Source organism: Callithrix jacchus, chromosome 16, assembly GCF_049354715.1.
Source record: "Callithrix jacchus isolate 240 chromosome 16, calJac240_pri, whole genome shotgun sequence".
In the NCBI taxonomy this organism is placed as follows: Eukaryota; Metazoa; Chordata; class Mammalia; order Primates; family Cebidae; genus Callithrix; species Callithrix jacchus.
Window position 1 is genome coordinate 87420084 of NC_133517.1, and position 26434 is coordinate 87446517.

Sequence of the window (26434 nt, forward strand, 5' to 3'; positions counted from 1 at the left end):
TTTGCCATTAACTAGCTGAAAATTGAGTGGCAGAAGCATATAATTATGGGTGTCTCTAAACAACCTTTCAATCTTAGCCTTGCAACCTGCCTCCAGATAGGATTTCCTCCATTCCTGGGCATCTGCCTCATCTCTCTTCATCTTCCTGTGTTGTCAATTCCCCATGGGTTGAGTCTAATGCCTTCCCTTCCTTTCCTACAGAACTCTGATAAACCCCACAAAGGCTTTTGAGTGCTGTGCAGGCTAAAATTGACAGCAGCAAGGCCTTTGGGGGCATGTTAATGATGCTTTAGGAGGCCGGTTGGTGGGTGGAAAATAAATGGGTTTGGTACTGTGGGGAGTGTTAATGCTGCAGGCAGTGAGGTAGAGAATGTAAGACATGTCCAACCAGCAGGGGGAAATCGCTCGTTTTAATCCGGCCACTCTAACACTGAGGCCAGAGTGTGTGTTCCTGGCTTAATCATGGCACTTTGAGAACAGGGTGCATACAAATACTTAAAAAAATACCAGCCTCTACTAGAACAAAGCTAAAATAATTTAGCAGCATCTATTGTCATCACAGCTTCACAACCTTCCAGTAATCCTCCTGTATTAGCTTATCTTCTTTATAAATCATCACATTCCCTCACGTAAAAGGGGCCATGCATAATTAGGGGAATTCTTACAATCTGGTAATGAAATTATAGAGAAAGATGTCACCGCAAACCAATGAAATTTGATTTGAAAATTACATTTTCAGAACTGCAAACTGAAGACTCTTTCCCCAAATCTACATAAAAAACATTCATTATGAAGAGCATCATATATTCTAAAATATTTATTTTTTAAAAAAAATATAATGTAGTGAGCTTCATAAAAATTTACTTAATATAAAGAATGATCCTTTATTTTGTGAATCTGGCTTTCCTATCATTTGTAATAAAACAAAAATTCATGATAGTGGATGGTAGTTCTACTTCAACAAAATAAATGGCAACTGAATGCTGATGTTTCCTCTACTCCACTCCAAGTTTTCCTTATAATTTACTGACCTGTGGAATTAAAAGAATGGAACTATTTCCAAAGTGATCTGTTTTTTTTTACCCACTTTCCATCTTCCCTCCACACTCCCCTGCCACCCTCTTGTTTTCCCATGGGAGCTTTGGCAAGGAGCATTTAATGACTTGATATTCTAAATGCTAATTTGTATGTTGTGTCTCCCTTATTTCAATGGGAAGGAGTTGTATGTAACCTTTTGCAATTCATTTGGGGTGTGTCCCCAAAGAGCTCTTTTTTTTTTTAATAGCTTCTTCTTAGCCAAATTTCTTTGAAGATCTGCAGGTGCTTTGTGCATTTCATCAGCACATGAGTGTTTTTGTATTTGGACATCATTCTAGTCTTCAAACAGTATTCCTCACTGTTTGTATTCAGTCTTGGTCACTGTGAGCTTAGCTGGAGACAGTTCAGTTTATACTGTATTGGAAGCCAGATTTATTTTGTGTGCATAGCAAGTAGAACATTGTACATTATTGATAAATATTAATTAATGCTTTATTTTAAAAAAATACATAAGGAAGTACAGTTCATAGGGAATTAGTAGAAACAAAACACCTGCTTTCCTGTCCCCTTTAAAAAAAAAGTTTTTTGCTTTTTAAACCAATGTTTTGGCATAAAGTCAACCTGTCCTTCCTCCCCCATGTTTCTTGTTTTTTAACATGCATATAAGAAGTGATACAGCCCACATTTTTGGTTCGTGTTCTGGGTTTGGCCCACTGAATCTATTCTCTATCCATTTTTTCCCCCTTTTCTGTAAGTAGTGGATTGTGTTTGTTACTGTACCATGACCCCAGCTACTATTAGAAAAGCCAATGACCTGGGTGAGTGTGCCAGGCACATATATCAGTCACCTGACACGGTCAGCAGCATGCTGTGCATTCCTCTTTGCATAGTTGAGGCAATAATTACCCCCTTAGAACTGAGAGGCAGATGGATTGCTGGGTTTTAAGCTAGTTCTCCTTGGGGCGCCTTGTAAACATGGCAGGTGGAACAAATTATGCAGATAGAAGACTAGTTGTTTTATGGGAGAACACTAATATCTGAGTTATTTTCATGTATTTTAATGTGCACACACAGATACACAGGCGAATGTGTGACATAACACATTTAAAAAAACATGTACTGGGTTAATTTTTAAAATGGTCAAAAACCGAGATATTTTGCAGTCTCATCCCAAGAAAGGTGTTTGCAGAAAGTATTTTGTTATTTACAGTAGCTGAGAAGAAATCTTTCTTTGAGTGCCAGTGACCTAGAGGTAATCATTGTTGCTGTTTGTGGCAAGAGCAATTAAGGCAAATTATAACCTGACTGGTGCCCTGTTGAGGCATGACAATTCCTGCAAAAATTTACCAGGCCCTGCCAAACAAATATTTCTCCTGTGCTTTTGTCCAGTTGGGGAAACTTGGCATCTGGATACAGTGAAGCTTTGAACATAATGATTAGAATTGAGATGAATTGCTTAAAGTGAAGTGAGCTGCAATACCAAATTATACTGCAGTTGAATGACTGCTAGCCTGCTGTGAATTAAAAAAAAAAAAATCCTATCAATTTAGTATCGCTTTAATGAGTAGGAGACCTAGGCAATGTTGTATAATAAATATTTCAAATGCTTAGCTGCCTCGCCACAGAAGCATGCACCTAATGAAAGAGATTACAAACAAAAAGCATATAGGCAGTATTTCTTTGACAATGTGGTAACTGCAGTTTGCCAAAAGCAAAATTTTTGCCACTTAATAAAAAATCCTTGGCAGTAGGAATGGTGAAAGGTAAACATGATGGAATTGGACCAAGTCTGAAAGCAAATTAAGGTACTTAACTTGAGAATCTTTTAGGTTCTAAAACACTTGTCTTTATAAGAATGTTTTCCAGTGTCAGAGTATGGTGTTTGCCTACTTTTAAATCCTCAGTAAAACTTGTTTAAAATTCAAATACAATAACCTTACCCAAAACTATTGTCCTGAAATGAGGGGACTCAGAAATCTGCACTTTACAGGCTTTCCAGACAACTCTTGTGCGCACCGAAGGCTGAGCCTCACGTCTTTGTGTTCTGTGTGTATTTGGGGATTTGGTATGAGGAGTATAAGGGGGATGCCCAAAGTGGCATCACAAGATGAATAAAGACCAACAATGGTAGAATGGTGGCCAGCCAGGCCATTTAAACCAATGACCATGGGGCAAGGTGGATGTAGAAGGAGGCCTCCCCATTCCCCAGAAATTATAGCTTCTGACTCTATCTATACTGGTCCCATGTCCTTAATCTTAGCCATAATATTGTTTATGTCTACATAATAGGTTTAACTTGTGTTCAGATGGTAGCAAAGTAAGGGGGAGGAGAAAGCATTTCTTTTTTTAAAATTTCCTATTAATCCTCTCTCTGAATTTACTATATCTATACTTTTTACTATTTTGCATATTCTTTTTGTGATATTGGGATGATTGGGGGGTACACTGAAAGGGGGTATGCCGACACCAAGAGTGTACCCTGAACACCCGGTAGATACACTGAGAGAGGCAGAAAGAAAAGAGGCTGAGGCCTGGAAGTGATAGGACATTCAGCCTTTTGCAGGCCTTCACAAAACCATGTTTATTCAGTAAGCATCTCTTAAATGCCTGCAAAGGATCAGGAATTGTGCTTAGGCTACAAAAATGAATGGCACACAGGGGTTAGAAAAATCAATTGTTTTACTGCCTTAGCCCTGACACTGAAATGAATGCGGTAACAAATTATCCCATCTGGATGGGATTCCCACATTGCTGCCTTTACTCACCTGTGTCCCAGTCCCTTTCATCCACGTCCTCTCCACGTACACTCCTACCTTGTAATTTGAGTTTGTTGTTCCATTTATTATTTGCATTGGCCTCTCACATTTCATAAGCCCAAGGAAGAAAAGAAGTAACATTAATTAGCATGGTGTAGTAGATAAACATGAGCCTTGGCATCAGCAAACTTGAGTTAAAAGCATAAAATGAGAGGCAGAAAGGCAGGCAGGCCAGGTCATGCAAGACTTCCTATGCCATGCTCAGAACTTCTTCCGTGAAGCTCAATGGTCCATACAGGCACTAGGCCAGTAATGTAAAGAGTGAGGGCACCTTGGTAGAAGACAACAGTGAGAACTCTAGAACTGGTGACATTTGTGCCATCATGAAAGATATTCTGAATTTTAAAAATTCAGCTTTTAAACTAACTCTGTGGTACAAATAGCATGTGTACATAGCCGAATATGGATCATAGGCTGCCATTTTACAATTTCTAAAGATATTTCAGAGCCAGTGAAGGATTTTCGGCAAGAAAGAATTATGATCCAATTTATAATTTAGAAAGTCTTCCTATTTCTGTATTGGACAGGGAGCGGGCAGGAGTGATAGGATTCTGCCCACTTTGAAGGCCACTGCTGCAGTCTAAGTGAAGACTGGTAAATGAATGACATGTGTGAGATTTGGGGCTAGAACAGATGGGTATTAGTCATCAATTGCAGATGGAAGGTGAAGGGGAAGAATGTATCTAAATCTCCACTGGATGAATACATATAGCAGAATTGGGGAAAAGGACAGGGAGTCAAGTTAATTCGTTCGATTTAGGCTTTGTTGCATTTTAGACAAAAGGCTGGAGCCCCAAAGAGAATTCTAAGATGGTGACCAGCAGAAGTCAAGGGTGTTGATGATATTACCAGTGGCGAGTGCATGGAGGAAGAATATTAGAGGACCACAGGGAGGACTCTGAGGTATAGCAAGAAGAGGCAGGAAAAGGAAATCAAGACACCCAAGAATGAGCATTCAGAGAGAAAGCATGAGAGCCAGGTGTGACGGTGTCTCCACTTCCAAAGGAAAAGAGTTTCGAGAAATAACCAAGAGATCCAGTATGTCTGCAAGGCTAAGTAAATAGTACTCAAGGATTCAGACCATTAGGTTTTTAGTGATCTTCTGCAGAAACAGTTGCAGCATAAACAGTTGCAGCAAATTGGTGGTGATCGGGGGATGGGATGTATCAAACTCCCATCAGCTGAGACATGAGTGAGAGGTAGCAAATAAAGTATGGGCCATGTTTTTAAAGGGCTTAACTGGGATGGGGAATAGAAAATAGAATAAAAACAAATGTTGCATTTACAGTGAAAATCAGGTGTTTATCAAGTATTTGATAAAGTTTTTGAACTTAGAAGTAGATAGTAAAGAATAAAACAGAGAGATTGAGGGAGAGAAAGACATAACAATAGTAGAGAAGTATTAACTGTAACAAGACCGAGGTAGACCAAAAAAGATACATAAATGAGCAAAAAGAAGTAAGACTGGATGTGACTACAAGTAAGTATATTTATAGATCAAAGTAGGAAGCTGAAGGATCAATTTCAATGTCTAGGTTAGGTGTCCCATCTTTATGCTTTCTACATTATCTGGTTTTAAAATTTCCTTCCTTCTTTCCTTCTTTCCTTCTCTCCTTCCTTCCTCTTTCCTTCCTTCCCTCCCTTCCTCTTTCCTTCTTTCCTTCCTTCCTTCCTCCTTCCTTCCTTCTTTCCTTCCTTTCTTTCTCTCTCTCGCTCTCTTTCTGTCTGACAGTCTCATTCTGTCACCCAGGCTGAAGTGCAGTAGCATAATCTTTCTTTCTTTCCTTCTTTCTTTTTTTTCTTTCTTTCTCTCTCTCTCTTTCCTTCCTTCCTTCCTTCCCTCCCTCCTTCCTTTCTTTCTTTTTTTAAACAGAGTCTTACTCTGTCACCCAGATTGAAGTGCAGTGGCATAATCGCAGCTCACTGCAACCTCCACCTCCTGGGTTCAAGTGATTTCCATGCTTTTGCCCCCGAGTAGCTGGGACTACAGGTGCACATCATCACACCTGGCTAATTTTTGTATTTTTAGTAGAGATGGAGTTTCACCATATTGCCCAGGGTGGTCTTGAACTTCTGGCCTCAAGTGATCCAACAGCTTCGACCTCCCAAAGTGCTGGGATTACAGGCATGAGCCACCGCACCTGTCTTGGTTTTAAAAATTTTTGTTTGATTATCTGACTCCTCAAGATTGTAAGCCCTATGAAGGCAGGAACAACATACTTCCCCACCCTTGTAGCAGTTGCTTAGTAAGCATTTGTTGGAATTTGGTAGAAATCATAATTATGAGAACAGAACAAGTGAATAATTTTCTATTTATAAAATGTATTGAGAGCAGAGCACTATCTTAGTAGTTGGGGAAATAAGACAACTAGAAAATTACTCAGTACTCTATTAAATAGTTTGGTTAGATGAAGGTGACATTCCTGTCCTGAGCGTCTCTTAATGTCAAAAAGAGTAAGCTCCACAGTAGAACCATGACCCTAGTGTTGTGGGCATCTAGAAGGGAGGTTTCTTACTAAGAAAACCAGAAAATGCCCCACTCAAGAGCTGGCACATAAGCAAGGTTTTGAGGGAGTTTGAGAAGCTAAGCATAAAATTGCAAAGAGAGAGATTAATGTGGGTAAAAGCAGAGTCCTAAAAGTGCAGGGCATATTTAGGGAGCAATGAGGAGCACTGTCTTTTCTAATTGTTATTTTTCAGTCACAAAAAAAAAAATCAGAAAAATGAGCAGCCAAGATTACAATAAAAAAAAGTAATTATGGCTGATTGCAGTGGCTCATGCCTGTAATCCCAGCACTTTGGGAAGCCGAGGCTGCCAGGTCACTCAAGGCCAGTAGTTAGAGATCAGCCTGGCCAGCATGGTGAAACTCTATCTCTACAAAAAATGCAAAACTTAGCCAGGTGCAATGGCACACACCTGTAATTCAGCTACTTGGGAGGCTGAGGCATGAGAATCACTTGAGCCTGAGAAGTGGAAGCTGCAGTGAGCCAAGATTGCACTCCTGCACTGTAGGTAGGGTGATAGAGCAAGACTGTCTAAAAAAAAAAAAAAAGGTAATTAGTACAGGCCGCATATTCATGTTTCCCAGGACTCTGATTTGACACTAGTTACTACCCCACCCCACCCTCCAGGTGGTTTTTATTCTGAGAAAGCCCCAGTCTCCTCCCACTGACTAGAGCAGAAAGTGACTCCTGACCTGGTGCCCCAGCCACTGCTGGAAACATTACTCTTGCTCTGAAGCTTCCCTGCCTGCTGCTTGGCTCCTCTGGCTCCAGAAGGAGACCTGTTATTTCAAGTCGGTTGCTCTCTCTTTTTAGGGAACCCAAACCAAGTTTCCAAATGCACACCTGTGCTATCATTGAGACCACACAGCATTCACCCATCCCATTAGAAACCACAGCCATCAACTTTTCCTCATTCACTGTGGATTATCTCTGGGCTCTGCCTCTTTACCAGCTGGCTCAGTCTTTATTCTTTTTTGTGTGTGGGTGACCAGGCAGATAGGATCGCTGTTAGAGACTGACCTACCTCTCAGAATTCTTAAGACCCTCTGGATCCTAGGCTCCCCTTTTATTGATTCTGGAGTGTTTATGAGGATTATATTTCTTTAATGCTAATTAAGTTTTTATTTTTAAATTCAGAAGTAACAAAAATGCATTTATTATAAAATATGTTATACAAACGCATACGTCAAGTTGGAGCTAATCACATTTGTATGATGTATTTTGTTTTGCTTTTTGCCAAAGTGAAATTATGCTATATTGATCTGTGATTCTTTCTGTTCATTAAGCAAGTATTTATACAAAATTTATTGTGTACAAGGCACTCTTCTAGTAGCTGAGGTAGAACAGTGAGCAATACTGACATGGCTCCCCCTGCCCTCAAAAAATGCATATTCCAGGCATTACCTGTGCCTCAAAGAAATCCTCTCATTCATTGTAATGACAGCATGGCGTGTCTCTCTACAGAGGACCACAATATATTCAACCATTCTTCTGTGGGTGGACATTTTGTCTATGAGGCTAACTTTAATAAGTTAGAATTTTATATTATGAATGTCACTGGAATTAGACTATATTTTTTCTGTGACTCTATTTTCTTCCTTTGTTCCTTTTTAAAAAGAAGTTCCATGATATAAGTATGTTATTTAAAACAATTATTTTTTTTTCAAAATAGAAAAAAACTCAGACATAGCAATTACATAAACTGTATAATGAACAGTGCTTTTTATTTAATAGTTTCCATTTTTATCCCCTACTCTATCTTGACCATTACCATGTTCAGATTCTCACTGTGAAGAAAAGTGGAAAAGAAAGGAAAAACTATTCACATTGCCATAAGACAACTCACTTTAATTCAGATGTCCTTAAAGTGGTTTGTAGTTACTTTATTATAAGTTTTTCAAGAGCTGAAGAACTAGCTTCTTGGGGCTGGGCATGGTGGCTCATGCCTGTGCTTCCAGCACTTTGGGAGGCTGAGGCTGGCAGATCATCTGAGGTTAGGAGTTTGAGACCAGCCTGGCCAACATGGTAAAACCCCGACTTTACTAAAAATTAGCATGGTGGCAGGTGCCTGTAATTCCAGCCATTCATGAGGCTGAAGCAGGAGAATTGCTTGAACATGGGAGGTGGAGGTTACAGTGAGCCGAGATTGTGTCACTGCACTCCAGCCTGGGTGACGAGAACAAAAGTCTCCCAAAAAAAACAAAATAAATAAATAAAGGAAAAAATTAACTTTTTGGCCTCTGTCTGTCTCTCTTCCTCTCTTCCTCCCTTCCTATCTTTCTAGTTCTGCTTTTTTCCCTCTCCTTCATGTTCTCCTGCCAAGGCAACTTAAAAAAAATAACTCAGCCTTTACAAAGGCATGCCCTAGAAACTGCAAATAAACCCAAAATGCTAAGGAGAGGGAAGGTCAGAAAGATTTGTATCGTGCCTTTTTTGGAAAGATCATAACTATATGAAAGAAAGAATAAGATAAAGTTCTCCTGATAGACAAATTCACCACCCCCATGCCAGGGCTCATCTTTCTTCTGGCAGTGATAGAGCCACCCTCTGTTTCCCAATTTCAACACCAACTCCTCCCTCACCAAAACATCTAGGTAGATTCATTACGCATTCTACATTAAATATTTGGGCCAAGTATTTTCTCTTCCAGATTCCTTCTTCAGGGGCTGCTAGTGCAAATCAAACAATTTAATGCTTGTTAGAAACCATGTGCTAGGCCGTTGTTCCAGAGAGAGAGCATAGAGTCCTCTGCAGAAATGGAGCTTACCTCACCTGGCCCTGCGTCCTCCCTTACTGCCCAGGGCTTCATCAGAGTGACTTTTATGGGTGCACTCGAAGCTCCAAAATAGCTCAGAAATCCTGGGAATGTTTATCCATGAAGTGATTATTTTGTCTCTAAGAAACAAGGAAAGCACTCAGTAAATAATTACTCCACTCTCCACTCTGCTTTTGTAGATCTGAGTTACGTGTCTTAGTGTGAGGTGTTCATTTCAGTCACTCTGACAAGCTAATTTCCATTAACAAATATGCACTCCCCATCTATAAAGAAAAAGAAGCTCCCTTCCTTCTTTACAACTGCCCTTCATTTGCAAAAGACCCCCCCCACCTCCATTTCTCTGCTCCTCTTCATGGCAAAACCTCTCCAAAATCCTGGCTCCATAATGTGTCCTGGCAAGCATGTGAGTGATTATGTTGCCAAATCTAATATTCCCCTTGTCTGCCCTCATTTTCCTTGACCTCTCAGCAGCACTCAACATAATTGAACAGGCCCCTCTCCTAGGAAAGATTTTCCTCCACAACTTCTGTGAACCACCCCGCTGAGCGTTCCTCCTGCCTATCAAGTCTCCTTCTTGGCCCTCTTCTTCTCCTGCCTTCCCCAAGGGCATGTATCCAGACCTGTGTCTTTTAGTGTCTCACCTGTAGGGTGGTGATGCTCCAGACTTTCCCCCTGGGCTTCAGGCTCACTTATCCAAGTGCCTACTTGATATCTCCAAGATCATGTTTAATTTGTTTCTCAAATGTCTCATATCAAAACAAGAATTCTTGATTTCACCCCCTACACATTCATAAACCCATTTTCCTCCAATTCAGAAATGACTGCCATATTCCCACTTGTTTAAGAAAAAAAGCCTAGAAGAAGACATTCTCGAGTCTTTCCATTTTTCCTTACTGTAAATAAATGCTTTCAATTATTTTTCTAAATTTATCTCAAATGTATCTACTTTTCTCAATTTTCACTACTACCACTCAAGTCAAACCTCTCTTACCTCTCATTTCTACTATGGTAGTAGCTCCAAATGGGTTTATTTGCTTCTTCCTTTCATTCTTAAAGGGGCCATGCAGCATAGTGATTAACAAAGAGAAACACTCTGGAATTAGCCTGTCTGGCTTCATACTACAACTCTGCCACTTACAGATTACAAGCTTGGGCAGGTGGTGTAAACATTAGCGCTAGTTTCGTATGACCCCTGCCAATCAGGATGACAATAGTGCCTATCTCAGAGGAATATTAGGTTAAGTTAGTTACGTATTACATTAAGTTAGTTAATATTAGGTTAAGTTAGTTAAGACTTGTGTTAAGTAAAGTGTCTAGAACCGTGCTTGGTAGTTAATAGGCACCCAGTAAAATTAGCTAGATATATTATCACTGACTCAGTCTGTTCTCCATTATAAGCACAGGCCAAACTTTTGTCATCTCATGCTTAGTGCACACTGTGGTTTCTGTTGCACTTGTGATAAAATTATAGATTCCTGACCTACAATTCTGTACTACTTGGGCTTCTGCCTCCCTTTGCCCTCACCATCATTCTCTCCCCCATTGCTCTTCGTCTTTTTGGTTTCTGTAATGCACCATATTCCTGCCTCGGAGCTTTTTGTACTTGTTCTGTGCCTGGAATTCTTTTCCCTATTTTCTCTGCCTTTTCTGTGATTATTTCCTTCTCATTTTCTGGTTTAAGGTCAAACGACCTCTTCAGGAACCGTCTATGACAGTGTATCTGATGAAGTAGCTTCCCACCTCCCACATATATCACCGGGTATACTATATTAACAGAAAATCCCAAATATCTTTTTTTTTTTTTTTTTGAGATGGATCTTGCTCTGTCAGCCAGACTGGAGTGCAGTGGCACGACCTCAGCTCACTGCAGCCTTGACCTCCTGGGTTCTAGCAATCCTCCCACTTCAGCCTTCTGCATAACTGGGACTATGGCCATGCCCAGCTAATTTTTTAAAAATTATTTTTTTGTAGAGATAAGGGTCTCTGGCTGGGTATAGTGGCTCATGCCTATAATCCCAGGAATTTGAAAGGCTGAGGTGGAGGGATCACTTGAGCCCAGGAGATCTCACTGGGCAACATAGTGAGATCCCATTTACAAAAAAAGAAAAAAATTAACCAGGTATTGTGGCACACACCTTTTGGTCCCAGTTACATGGGAGGCTGAGGTGGGAGAATCACCTGGGTCCAGGAGTTGGAGGCTGCAGTCAGCCCTGATCGTGTCACTACACTCCAGCCTGGGTGACAGAGTGAGGCCCTGTCTCAAAAAATTAAAAAAAAAAAAGATATGGTTTCTCCACATTGCCCAGGCTGGTCTCAAACTCCTGAGCTCAAACTGTCCTCCCACCTTGGACTCCCAAAGTGCTAGGATTGTAGGCATGAGCTACCGCTGCTGCACCTGGCCCCAAAACACCTTTTTATGTATTTTTTTAACTTATTAACTGTTTCTCCTCATCATTAGAATGTGAACTTGTTAAGAAGAAAGATCTTAGTGTCTCACTCATTATTACCTCTCTTACATCTAGAATAATATCTAACACATAGTAGGAAATCAATAATTATTTGTAGAAAAAATAAGTGGATAGATGAATGAGATTCATACACTTCAACATCAGCCACTGATTAGTGATATATTGCATAATACTGAAGCAGATTTTAGAACTTTGTAGATCTCTGAGCTCTCACTACAAAAAGATGCTAAAATTGGGTGAAGGAATAGAAATTCAAGGTTTGCTATTGAAAACCTAGAATGCAAAATTATCAAAATGGCACACATTTTATATGGCTACATATGTTGAGTCAGGAATACTGGCAACAACTAGAAAGAGTTTCTTGCCTCACATTTCTGTGGTCTGTTTATTATGGGATGACTTCTTTCTAACAGCTTCCTTTGTCTGTTTTTAATTTGGGCATTCCCAGAATTGCTGATGTTTCCTCTTGGAACAAACATAAGTTGGAAATTTTAGAAAACAGCTAGCTTATGGTGGTGAGTAAAACAGGCACTTTGTAAGACAAACCTTAGTTTGAATCCTGAGTCAATTGCCCAGCAGCTCTGTGCCCGTGAAATTTTTAACCTGTCTGAGCCTCCATTTTCCCAACAGTAACTTATTATTAAAATGATATGTTAATAGTTAATGTGTTCGCCACATGAGAGGTACTTAGTAAGTGTTAGATTTCTTGCCTTACCTGTATCCTTTCAGTGCATACAAATGCACTGAATGGTTTGTGGTAAGAATTTCACATGGTTTATATTAATCATGAGTTTAAGCTGTGACATTTTATCTGTCTCCATTAAATTATTTTCAAAAATACTAGTATCTGGAGCAATAAGCCTAATAAGAGCTATATTAGCATCTGAGTCGTAGTAGACATTCAATAAATATTTGTTGAATGGATGAATAAGTAGTCAGTAAATGCTTCCATTGTTCATGAGAATCAACTAGATTTCCATATAGCTTAAAATAATGTTTCTTTAAACTAGCAGTAACTTCCCTGCCCCCCCAAATTATGCAACAGAACATCGAACAGAATCAAACCATAACTGAATGTTTCAAGACATTATGGCACAAAATCATATTTTCCTCCACTGATGTTATTTTTAAGTGTCTTCTGGAATTGTTTAGTTCAACATTTTTGAAAACTAGTGGGCTCTGAGATCTAAATTCAAAAAGGAGCCAGCAGTTTTAGAGATGCCTCTTAAACTTTGAAGAAATATCTTATTAATAATTGTAATTTTTAGAACTTGGTGTTTTATTCTCACATGTGATTGGTATAAGAATATTATTTTTGAGACAGGTTCTTACTCAGACACCCAGGCTGGAGTGCCATGGTGAGATTTTGGCTCACTGCAACCTTCGCCCCCAGAGCTCAAGTAATCCTCCCACCTCAGCATTCAGAGTAGCTGGGACTACAGGTATGCACCACCATGCCCAACTAATTTTTGTATTTTTTGTAAAGACTAGGTTTCACCATGTTGCTTAGGCTGGTCTCGAATTCCTGGGTTAAAGCAATCTGCCAGCCTCAGCAAGAAGATTTTAGAAGGGACTTGGTCATCAGAATTGCCACCAAATGTGTTTGATGGCACTGGTTTTCAGGCACTTTTGTTAAATTATCAGTAAAGTTTATGATATGCACATGCACACGTTGGGCAGTCTATTATTCTGAAATATATAAATGAATTATGCAAAAAGTATTGCTTTCAAATTTTCATCATAAAAGCATTGCAACATAATGTGGATAGACTTCCTTAAAATTACAATATTAATAAAAAGTTAGCATCTAACCTTCACACCACATTTTAAAGTGGATTCCAAATGGAATTAATTTAAATGAAAAGTGAAAGTATAAATATCTAGGAGAAAGTATAGGCAAATATTTAGTTGATCTTTGAATTAACAAAGAACATTCTAAGCATAAAAGTATTAGAAGAAATCACAAAGGAACATACGGAGAGATTTGACAGAATAGAGCAAGGTTTGAATGTCAAAACATTATAAAGTTAAAAGCAAACAACAAACAGTGAAATATGACAAAGGGTTGATGCCTTTAATATATGAAGATTTCTTACAGATCAATACGAAAACCTGAAGATTCAAATAGAAAAATTATCAAGGACTTGAACAATTCACAGAATAAATTAAAAAGGTCAATAAACATACAAAGACATTGAGCTTCACAAACAAATAAATACATGTAAATAAAGACATCAAAAATTTATTTTTGATTAACTTGAAAGATGCAAACCAAATAATATTTAGTATTGGCAGGTATTTAGTAAGTGCAGTATGTTCATACCATCATAGGAATATAAGTTGTTTCAAACTTCTTGGAAGTTTTAGTAATTCCACTAGACATACATTTTATGAGCTCATCAAAGATTTGCCCAAGGATGTATCTATAAAATGTGTGTTAAAGCAGTTTTAAAAATAGTGAGAACAATTAAAACAAACTAATATTTCCTACAGGAAGTATTGGTCTTAAAAATACTATGTTCAGCTGGTGCAGTGGCTCACACCTGTAATCCCAGCATTTTGGGAGACAAGGTGGGAGGACCACTTAAGTTCAGGAGCTTGAGACCAGCCTGGCCAACAAAGCAAGGCTTTGTCTCTACAAAAAAATAAAAATAAAAATAAGTTGGCACAGTGATGTAAGACTGTAGTTCCAGCTACTAGGGAGACTGAGGTGAAATAATCACTTGAGCAAGGAGTTGGAATCTGCAGTGAGATATGACTGTTCCACTGCACTCCAGCCTCGGCAACAGAGCAAGGCTCTATCTGAAAATAAACAAATTTTTAAAATGCTGTTTATATCTATTTTAAATCAGTACTCCTTTAAAATAATGTTTTCAAGAAATAAAATGTTTTGAAATTTTAAACAGCATACTCAAAAATAGAAAATAGTGCAGTAAACTGTCATGTGCTTATTACCTACTTATCTAGATTAAATGATAGCAGGATATTGCTGTATTTGTTATGTCTCTCTTTTCTTTGCAGAGGCATTTTAAAGCAAATCTCCAGACATCATGTCATTTCTTGTCTACCAACATACCTCATCATGCATAACTTTTTTTTAAAAAAAGCACATTTTCTTACATATTCACAGTGCCATTTTACTTTCTAACATGATTAACATAATTCCTTCATACGATAGAGAACAATAAAATATCCCAGACTTTCTCAAAAGTGCCTTTTTGCTTTTTTGTGGTAACATTTAACCCAGAAGTCAACAAACTTTTTCTATAAAGGGCCAGATAGTAAATGTTTTTGACATTGGCTAGATGGCCTATGTTGCAATTATTCAACTCCCCACCATTGTAGCCTTGGAAGCCACCATAGACAATACATAAAGGAGAGGGTGTGGCTGTGTTTCAATAACAATTCATTTACAAAAACGGGCGGTGGATCAGATTTGCCCTGTAGGCTGCAGTTTGACAATCTCTAATTTAACTCATTATTCTATTTTCTATATATTTCATAAGCTGAAGATTAGCTTTAAAGCCTTGATTGGATTTGGGGACAATTGTGTGTTTGGGTGTGGTAAGAATTCTTCATAGGGAGGGCTGGGTGCCTCATCTCACATTCCATCAGAGGGGTTTTCCCACTGTTGGTGATGGGAAGAACACTCAGTGGGTACATTTGGGTATGGCCTGATCCCTCCACTGTGAACTCTCTATTAGCTTTTGTCTAATGGGTCCATCTATTACGTTTGTTGCCTAAATCAATTATTTCATTCGATGTTGCAAAATAGTAATTTTCTATTTCTGTTATTCCATCTGTTTTCATTAACCAGAATGCTTTTTAAGGACAAACTTTGCAATAACAATGAGGGATTTCAGCCACACTGAGATACAGGTTGTATAGGAATACTTTTTGCAATAAAAATATATACTAATTATTTCTTTCCTTTTAATTGCCAATTTTGAATATAAAGAATTGGTCCTTCGATCATTTCCAGTGATGTCCAGGGAGTTGGGCATTTTGGGGGTAAAAGGGGCCTTTCTCTATCTCTGTAGTGTGTTTTCTTATATGATCATGAACTCAGATTTTTTATATATGCAATGATTATCAGTCACTTGCATTTATTATTCTTTTTGGTGCTTAAATTATTTTATTGTTGACCAATGGGGACTCCTTTGTGTAGGTTCCTGTTAGTCTATTAAGCTATTATTAAGCTTCTTTCTTTCTAGCCTAGCAAGTTCCAGGGAGAAATTTTCAATGACAGATTAGGAAATTGTTTATAATATATGTTGAAAAAATGATAAAGCAAAAAGCATATAGGCACGCAAACTGTATTCACAAAATATTTTTCTGGGTAACACAATTATAGGAGAAGAGTAAGACTTTATTTTTTCTTTACTTATTTGTACTCTTCTGCACTTCAGATTTCCTACAATGAGAATTATTAGTTTTATAATTAAAAAGTTAAGCTGAAATTTTAACAACCTCAACAGATTTAATTTAATTTAGCAAGTACATTTAAAATGAGATTCAAAGTACTTTTAAAGTACTTAGGCACATATTTTTCAGAATTGTAATTGCATAATTATTAACTATGTCCTATATTTCAAACACCTTATGATGTAAAGAGAGAGGAGATACAGACTTTAAATCCGTTTTTTAACAACATCTAAGCTACAAAATTGTAATAGTGGCTGGCTTCTCCCCATCGTCTTTATAGACCTTAGCATGTTTTTTATTTTCTTGATGACAGTTTGGAAACTATCCCATTCCATAGGGGTGTGTGTGTGTGTGTGTGTGTGTGTGTATACATTTTTTTTCTTTCTTTTCCAGAGGTTGACAACATGGTGTGTGGTTGCCCCGCAGGCCCTGGGGTGGGGAGTCAGAGATGGAGATGAGCACAGAGACCTTTTAAGAGCCAGAAGACAGAAAGACTGAAAAAGACAGAAACAGAGACACAGAAAGATATCGTGAGGGGCAGAGACCTAGAAAGCCAGAATAAGAGAGATAGAGATAGATTCAGAGAATCTACTGTGAAACAGACCCAGAAGCCACAGAGAGACACAGCAGTATTGGAGAGACAAACAAACAAGTAAAACAGATTTCAGGGGGAGGAGGAGATGCAGGGAAAACGACAGAAAAGACAGCCCAGCTCCTCCTCCCAGGGTACCTGGGGCAGCCCAGTGGGGCTAAGGGTCCCCGAGTAAGGCTGCGGGTCCCCACCAGGCCCTGCCTGATGCAGGGTGCAACCTAGAGGTACATATTTTTAATAGTACTTTAGATAGCTCACAACCTCTGAGGTTCCTGGATCTGTATTCTTTCTAATACTCTTATCCTGTGTGTTCACCAATTCTAAGCAAATGTAACAAGAACAACAAAAGAACCAATTCCTAATAAAATCAAGGAGGACATGTGAATCCGTCTCCTTCGCTGTAGAAGGTGATCATTTAGATGTGGCCTTGAGGAGGGTAATGTGTACCTGAGTTCTACCAGAGACTATCTTGGACCCGTCTAAGGGAAATTTAAAAGAGCAGCCCTTGGAAGGAAATTGTCCCATATTTTCAAATAGAACACCCTGTATAAAACATGTAAAGTGGTCCTGTGGTTTTTAAGTAAAGTTATACTTACCTTGAATAATGGAGAAAGAAATGTAAAAACTCAACTATGTAAAAAGGGTGTGTGTGTGTGTGTGTGTGTGTGTGTGTGTGTGTGTGTTGTAAATTCCTCTCTCTCTAATAGACCAACAGTCTTCTACATCTTCTTTCCTAAAGCCTTGGAGCAAAGCTTCCCTATGGCAAAACCAGACTATAATGTTTATAGTTTTGTCATTCTTTTGGAAATTTGAAACATCCCACACTTCGGGGCAGATTATTCTGGATGTCTGCCATTTCCTGCCCAGAAACAGTTTCCTCATATTAGAAATCTTTGTCACTGCTAATTTCTTCATATTAACATAACTTATAAAAGCTAAAATTATGAATATACCTTTATAAATCTGTCAATTGTACAGGAAAATTCAGCAGTCAGGTACCAGCAGAAAACAGAAGGCACATTCACATAGTTTAACTGAAGCAAGTTTAATAAATAAATCTCTTAAATTTGTGCTTGGTCCACATGTAGTTTAGTATTGTAAGATTAGATATAAACAACCAAAGGACATCAGCTTGGCTTTACTATTCTTAGAATCTCAGAGTAAATGTGGCCTGGCACGGTGGCTCACACCTGTAATCGCAGCACTTTGGCAGGCTGAGGAGGGCAGATCACTTGAGGCCAGAAGTTTGAGACCAGGCTGACCAACATGTCAAAACCCATCTCTACTAAAAATACAAAAATTAGCTGGATATGGTGGCGCGTGCTTGTAATCCCAGCTACTCTAGAGACAGGCAGGAGAACCACTTGAGCCCAGGAGGCGGAAGCTGCAGAGAGCCAAGACCACACCACTGTACTTCATGCACTCCAGCCTAGGCGACAGAGCAAGAATAAAAATAGATTGATAGATGATAGGTAGATACTCAAATTATTTCATTGTTTAATGAAGCAGACGTGTTTTAAGTTTAAGTCTCAAGAAAAATTTCAGAGTAAATGGGGACTAAGAATATTGTACATAGAATTTTGAAAAGGAGTGTTATCTTCATTTGAACTGGCTGTCAGCTTCCGATTGGCCGTAAAGAGGAAGAGAGGAGGAGGGAGAGCAGAAAAAGAGCCCTAAACAAGACTTGTAAAGATAACGTCTCCTTCAGTGCTGCACAAAGGAAAATACCTCAGATTATTCCCTGGCACAGGAAGCTCTGTGCCTTTGCTGGGGTCTTACTTTGCATAAGAGAAAGTGTTTGCATTTTCTAGTAGAAAAATTCATGGCCTGCCCTTTCTGAAACTAGATTCCTTTGTTAGTGTCAGTCATTAGACAAAACAGGCAAATGCCCCAGGCTTCTCCCATAACCCACACATTTTCCTGGATATGGATTAACTTTATCAGACTTGCCAGTTTACAAGAACTGTGCATTATAAGTGACATAGACCCAGCTCCTTTCTGCTTATTTATAAACTCTATCAGAATGGGACCTGGATACAATGCCTGTGGGCTAGTTCAGTGCCAGAACTTGATAAATATTCATTTAACCAATGAAGGCCAGGTCTTATATTCCTATTATTGCCTCGCTCCACCACCATATGAAGCATGATAGTAGGCAAGAGATCTTTGTGGAGTGACTTAAATGCTGTAAGATGTATTCAAAGTTCAGGATTTCTTAAGGTGTTAATCTTCTCATTCCTTGCTTCTGGAGATCCTGGTTGTAAGTGCTGATGACAGGTGAGGTATCACACTTCAGGTGAAAAATTGCTACTGTCCCTCCACCACTCTAAATAATTTCAGTTCCTGAATTTTAACCAGACTTCAGCATTTTGTCCTCGAAAGGACTAGCACTGAAAACATGGTGTGTACACATTCTTTCTCATTCAACTGCAGAAAATGTAATAAAACCCAAGATATTATTTTGATAGCATTTCTCAATACTGGAAATTGTTTAATTTTATCCCTGTGAGTCGGAGATTTTTTAAGAAAATGGAGGGTTTTTTGTTTTGTTTTGTATTTTTAGGGTAGACATTCTGAAGCGTAGATTTTTATTTTGTGGGGGCCGCTCTCTTTCAAAAGAAGTGATTTATGAACTGACTTATAAGGAAATAATGTTAAAGACAACATGGAATGTTGCACGATTAGATTTCATTCATTTATCTGCTTTGAGATAGGAATTAAGAGAGGCTCTCCCGAGGCAATGTGCAGACCTGTTGAGCCTTGTAAAATTGCTGGAATCTGTGTCTGAGTAATTAGCAGCTTTGCACCTTGAAAAAGGAGCACAGATCTCTTTGGGTTGAAGCCTGGGATGCGCAAATGTAAGCGAAAGGCAAGGGCAGTGATTGATGAAAGGGCTGAGCAACAGCCACCAAGAAAGGTTCTCATCACCCTGTTGTTCAAGGCCAGAGCTTCTTAAGGAGTTCAGGAAGAACATAGCATGTTTAAAAGGGATCAAAGACTGCAGGCATGAGCAGTATACTAAATACCATTCACTTTCAGAAACAAATCACAGAGATCCTGCATATGATAATACACCGAAAAGTTAAAACACGATTATCAAGAGAAATAAGTCATTTTATTAGTGCTAAGTTCACTTTGTTCCATGAATTGGGATATTTCATAATGAAAAATGAAATAAAGACCAAAAATGAAACAATGGTAATTCTTTCTTTAGATAGATTCTAGCAATCAGTATGTTTTATTCAGGCCTAGTTCTGTTTCTATCTTTATTCAGGCTGTGGAGTTTTAAGATAGCCTTTGATAGATGGCATATTATTTTAGTTCCCTTAATATTCATAAAATGTAATAATCTGAAAAGTGATTAGTACTAAATATCTTTACTCGTTCTTTCGTCTAATGAGTTACTAAAGTAACTCTGATGTCAAAACATCTCCATATAATAAAGGGTTATTTAGTAATGTAAATTTGACACTAATTGATCAGTTTGAGTAGACAAATTTTTAAGTAATATTGATTTGGCTTTGAAGTCCAATACAGTTCTGCTCATCAAAGTATAAATAAATTAACCAACCATCATAAGTACTTAAATAAATGTGGAAAGCACTTATAGGAGTCAGCAGTATGACTTTCCTGTTTTCATAATAAGCATCTACACAGGTCACTTCATATCATGCATATTAACTTAATATAATCACCCTGGTAATAATCTGTTACTTGAAAGTTAAAGGACTTTCTCATCTGAATCTCATTTTCATCATCAGTTTACTCCAGACAGCAATATATCTGATTTACGTATTTTTGGTTGTGTGTGTATGATAAAACAGGATCACTTCACTCTGCTTCTTTGAACTCTAAAGCCAGATGACTCATCTTTCAAACTCTGTCAACTATTGGATGGGTCAAGTGATCAAAAACTGGATGTGGTCAATAACATTCAAGTAATTTTTTATTTTGTGAAACATAACTCTGTTTTAAAACATAACTATTTTCCAAACATAACTCTGAAGAGTTCACCCTAATGATCCTGAGTTGTTCTAATGAACAACTTATTACCAAACACATCCAAAAATCTATGGACACATATGACCCAAAAATGCACTATATAAAGTGTTAAGACAGAAACGTCTTTATGTTTTGACAAAGTGAATGTTACAGAAATATTTGTGATCAAAAAGCTTCCAAGGGGCCGGGTGTGGTGGCTCATGCCTGTAATCCAAGCACTTTGGGAGGCCAAGGCAGGTGGATCATTTGAAACCAGGAGTTTGAGGCCAGCCTGGCCAACAAGATGAAACCCTGTCTCTACTAAAATAATAATAATAAAAAAATAGCCAGGCATGGTGGCATGCATCCGTAATCCCAGCTACTTGGGAGGCGGAGACATGAGAATTGCTTGAACCCAAAGGCAGAGGTTGCAATGAGCTGAGATCTTAGCACTGCACTTCAGCCTGGGTGACAGAGTGAGACTGTCTCAAAAATTTTTTTTAAACATGCATTAAAATATGGAAAATAAAAATAGCTTCTTGAAAGGAGAGTCTTCACAGCAATTAACCTGAGCTTCATAAGCAGAGTGGACGTGTGCGAGCACACGTGTGCATATGCATGGTGCTCCACATGGCTTCTCATCATCATCATTGATTTCCTCCTCATCATTAAACACCTATTGATTACTGTCTTCTAGATGACACAGGCTGTCCCAGCAGCCAGTCAGTGTCTCCTGTGAAGACACCCTCAGATGCTGGAAACAGCCCCATTGGCTTTTGCCCTGGAAGTGATGAAGACTTCACCAGAAAGAAATGTGCAATTGGAATGGTGGGTGAAGGAAGCATTCAGTCCTCTCGATATAAGAAGGAATCGAAGTCAGGCCTTGTGAAACCAGGTCAGTGAATTTGTCATTGTTTTCATCAGAACAATATGATGGGAGTAGTTTCATGTTTGAAACAAAACACCTGTATATCAAGTTGGGGATCACCAATACTGCACCCAGATCCACAACATCATTTTTAAAGGAGGCGGGGTGGAAAGTGGACTATCCTCTGAAATAGTTGTTTATAATTGAGTAACTATAGTGACCTATAGTGACATATGTATTCATTATAAAGAGATTTGATTAAATAGAGAGAAACAAAGTTGAAGAAATACAAACTAGATGCTCTAACAAATATTTGAACTATATGATTAATTCTAACTTCAATTATACTAAGCAGTTACTTAGTACTATCATAAGTGACCACACATTGTGAAGAAAACAGGTTATCTTGATGCAGATCTCTGTAGAGCTGGGCATTATCTTGATGCAAATATGTAGAGCTGGGAATACTTGCTAGCTTAGTTACTGTTTTTTCTTTAGAAATTTAAATATGAATATTATATGTATATACACATGTAAATGTTCAATAATTACAAAATATTAGAAGCTATAAAATGAAATAGAGGTCATTACTGCAATGAATGAAATGCCAGCAGCATCAGAAAAGGTCAATTCTCAATTCTTAGAATCTGCAGTACGTATATAAACATTTTGTATCTCAGAAATATACATGCAGTAGATAAACAAAGGTAGTTTTAAAAAAGACTAAAGTGCTAACTTTAAAGTAAAAGGTTGTGTGCATTGTCATGGGGAGGTATTGTCTATATGGCATTATTCTCTTTACATTCGCAGTTATGCTTTCCATATTTAAGAGCTGAAAAGACAGATTATTAGCTTGCATGAGTCCTCATTTCTTACATTTGTCTTCTAAGTTTTGTTTGGTGATGACATTATTGTGCAAGGAGCTCCAGATGGTTTTATTTCGATGGGGCCAAGGCTTGGCCCTGTGTCTTCTTCCACTGAATGCTAACATCTTTTCCTGCTTTTGTTCTCCCTGAGTCATTGATGTCCATGATATATCCTAATGAATTATTCTTCATCTTGCTTTTGGTCAACCAAAGATTAGGTCATTTTGTCACAGATCAAAACTTAAACTGTGATCAAGAAATACTCTATTTCCTAGTGATTCCTGGTAAATGTTAGTCATGATGAATTCATTAATAGTCTCCTACTTTGGAATAATATGTAAAAGAAAAGGAATGCTATACAATGAAGAAGAAAGCCTATAAATGAGAAAGATGGGAATGGTACAATGAGTGTTGAGTACCCTTGATATTTAAGAAAGAGAAAATGATTAAAGAATGTTGTAAAATTTTAGCCAAGAAATAAAACAATTACCTTGTGTACCCCAAGGGCCAGGACTGCCTCCCTGTCTCCTTTAGCTCAACTGGCTTTTTGACAAATTGAGATATGATTTATATACCATAAAATCCACCTCTTTAAAGTATACAGTTCAGTAGCTTTTAGTCTATTCAGACTGTTGCGCAAACATTGCCATTTACTAATTCTAAAAATTTTGTATCACCCCCAAAAGGAATCTCCAAGCCCCTCAGCAGTCACTCCGTTCCCCCCTTCCCCAGTCCTTGAAAAATACTCACCTACTCTCTGACTCTATTTGCCTATTGTAGATATCTCAAACAAATGGAATTATATGGTATATGGGCTTTTGTATATGGCTTCTTTCCCTTAGAATAATGTTTACAAGGTTCACCCATGTAGTGTGCATCAGTACTTCATACCTTTTTAATTTTTTTTTTTTTTGAGATACAGTCGCACTCTATCACCCAGGCTGGAGTGCAGTGGCATGATCTCAGCTCACTGCAACCTCCGCCTCCTGGAGGATTCTCCTGCCTCAGCCTCCCAAGTAGCTGGGACTAGAGGCAAGCACCACCATGCCTAGGTAAATTTTTAAAAATTATTTTTAGTAGAGACAGCGTTTCACCATATTGTTCAGGCTGGTCTCGAACTCCTGACCTCAAGTGATTCGCCTGCCTCAGCCTCCCAAAATGCTGGGATTATAGGGCTGAGCCACGACACCCGGCCCTGCCATCCTCTTTTTGCATTCCTAGAGCACAGGCTCTAGTGCATATTAGGGAATCAACATTTGTTGACCTCAGCAGCAAAGGTAGGCTATAGGATTTAAAAGATAAAATGATATCAGAAAGAATGTCAGCTTCATGGATTGAAAAAAAAAATAAAGTATGCTTCATCATATAGCTATTGTAGGATTTGAACAAAACCTGTAATGATTTTATTTTGTTATCCTCATCCTACCCCCCACCACCTCATTCCTAAAACATTTTATGGTGATGGCAATACAAGAAAATAGTAAAACAATAGATAAGTATGGCACAGTAAGAACAAACTAAGTTTATATTAGAGTTAATATTATGATGGCCCTTCCTTGTTTCAATAATAATCATGTTAACAAAATCTTAGAACTTTGTGTATATATATAGAATTCACACTAAGCAGTTCCCTAATCCTGTAGAAAATACTCATTTGCTAAAGATCAGCCACTCATCTTGATGAGAAGTATTATGGCTCTCCATCTTCATGAAGAAATTACAGGGGAAAAAGGAAGGATAAAAGGATGTATGGAAGGAAAACAAAAACAGTTTTTCTTAATGCTGTTTTGATTCGTGGATTCTTGAGAATCATTAAAACTGTAGACCCATACTCCAGAAGAATGTCCATGTGCACAAAATATCGCATGCCGTTTCAGGGAGTTCATGGATCTCCTTTGTTAGCATTTATGAATCCTAGTTTAATGAACCTTCCCCAAAGGCAAAGCTTCAAACAACCACTTTTGTCAACTGCTTCTAATGTAATTGCTCAGAGACATAAAGATCACCTGAGCAGTTTTTAGTTGCTGACCTTTTTATTTATTCATATTTAACCAAGGTAAAGGGGTCCTTAAAGCTTTTTTAGTTGCTTAAAATTTCAAATGTCATCACTGAAAAAGTTGCTACCACTTTTGAGCGTGACCCAGTTCTGTACAGTAAGCTTTGTATTTGAGAAAAGTCTGCACCATGACCTACAGTTCTCTGAACTTTTAGCAGAACAAACCTGTCTGTCTCATAAATATGAAGAGAGGAAATCCTGGAAGCGAGGCCCCTGGATGACTCTAAAATTTATAGAATGCAGAGATGTAACCTGTTAAAACACAAGAGGATACTGCTCTCAGGTTAAAATGTTCTGTCTCCTCCATAGCCCCAAGTGGCCATCTCCTCTCAGCCAAAACGGATCTGCAACTCTTGATACATGATCTACTTTTTAAAAAATAAGTAAACTCATTAATAACAATACTAATTTATTAAAATAGCAAGCAATTAGTGGCTCTTAAACAGGCTCAGGGACTCTTTAACATTAAGTAACCTAAGCCCATTTAATTTTAGGTACCTTGCTCTAGTTTCAGAAACACTGCTGTTCACCTCAGGAGGAGTTATTAAAATACCCCTTTGGTCACTAAGATAAAGAGCTAATAATGTTCCCTGAGTAGATGATGGAGAAGACGAAGGGAAATACGTCATAGGACACTGGGAAGGGCTTGGAAAGGTGAGCCTAGCAAGTCTGTACCTTGCCAGCAGGGCCCGGTGGCACACACAGCAGGAAAGCCCTTCCTGTTTCCAGGCAGGAACCCATTCTGGAAACTTCTTGGAGGTGGTGAGCCTTCTGTCATTTTGGCTTCTATCACTTAATGCCTATGCAGATTTAATTAAAAATTGCCACCAAGGAGAAAAAGAAAACAGTCCTAAAGTCCAGTTACATAGCGGCTTTGTATTTTCACGTCTCTCTTTTATCTACAATTCTGCAAAATGTACAAGGCTGAATCTCCAGAGCCTAATATTGTGTATGTCATAAAGTAAACTGTCCAATAAATACTTAATGAGAAGTAGAGCTTACACTTTGTGCAAGAGATTATGTTTAGTGTGGGAGGAGTGTGGGGAAGTTGTGACAAAGAACCTCCTCCACAGCATCCCTGCTTTTAGGGAACTTGTCATTTAAGGCAGAAGACTGTGATAAATTTGGACTATAGTACAGACTAAAAGAAAAGGAATGAAGGCTTTCCAACTGGGAAATTTTTGATGAATCTGGGGTGCTCCTTCTCCCAGGTGCTCCTTCTGTATTTAGTTTGCAGTCAGTTTCCTGATGAAACTGTTTTTATCCAGAAATGAAAGTCCTTCCTAATTGTATTACTTCCTTAGAACATTAAATGACAGGCCTCCTTTAAGGCTTGACTTCCTACTCGGGGAATACCTTAAGGCAAGGCAGAAAAAGATCTAAAGTCATTGTTTTACAAAGGGAGGTCCTGAATCTTTTTGTCCACAAGGTTAATTGGAGAGGTGGGAAAACCATAACACAAGTTAACAATTTAAACAAATAAGTAGAAAATGTGAAGGGAGAAAAGCACCAGAGGCGATTAAGGAGACCTGGAAAGAGCAAATGGTTCAGATCACTAAAATTTAAAAGAATCCGCATTTAGGAACTGAAATGTTGAAACCTGCATGTGAAAGATGTCACTTTATCTCCTTACCATTCGAACTAAGTTAATATCCCCTTGTCATCAGACACTACCTCTGCTATTGAAATTGGAGACCTGGCTGAGCTGAACTCTAAATAACCTAACAACAATAGCAGAGGACTGGTTACTTAAAAAAAAACCTTTTTTCCCACATTCAGAAGCATTTGCTAGAAAACTCAAAGGAACCAATGAGGTTAGTGATTAATCAACACTGATTCCCTTAATAGAGGCTCATTCACACACAGTGAAGCCAACAGATGTTTCAGTTCTTATCACGAGCATCACTTTCACTTCAAAGTTAGTTCTGTGAAATAAAGCAACAACTAGACAACTTACTTAGAGTAGGCCATTCTTGTGATAACTTGAACAAACTAGAGGGGAGTTGAGAGCATAGATTTATACAGCTTCCCCCCACGTTACCC

The 26434-nt window shown here is 38.4% G+C and overlaps 1 protein-coding gene across 15 annotated transcripts in view; it reads left to right on the top strand.

Annotated features, from left to right (window-relative positions):
• Nucleotides 1-26434, top strand: part of SYBU (syntabulin) — a 114815-nt gene that overhangs the window by 47712 nt on the left and 40669 nt on the right. For all 15 annotated transcript variants that reach the window (XM_008983341.5, XM_017965629.4, XM_008983338.4 and 12 more), the window contains one exon: nucleotides 21299-21496. In XM_008983341.5, coding sequence (XP_008981589.1) covers nucleotides 21299-21496 — 198 coding nt within the window. The remainder of the gene's footprint in view (nucleotides 1-21298; nucleotides 21497-26434) is intronic.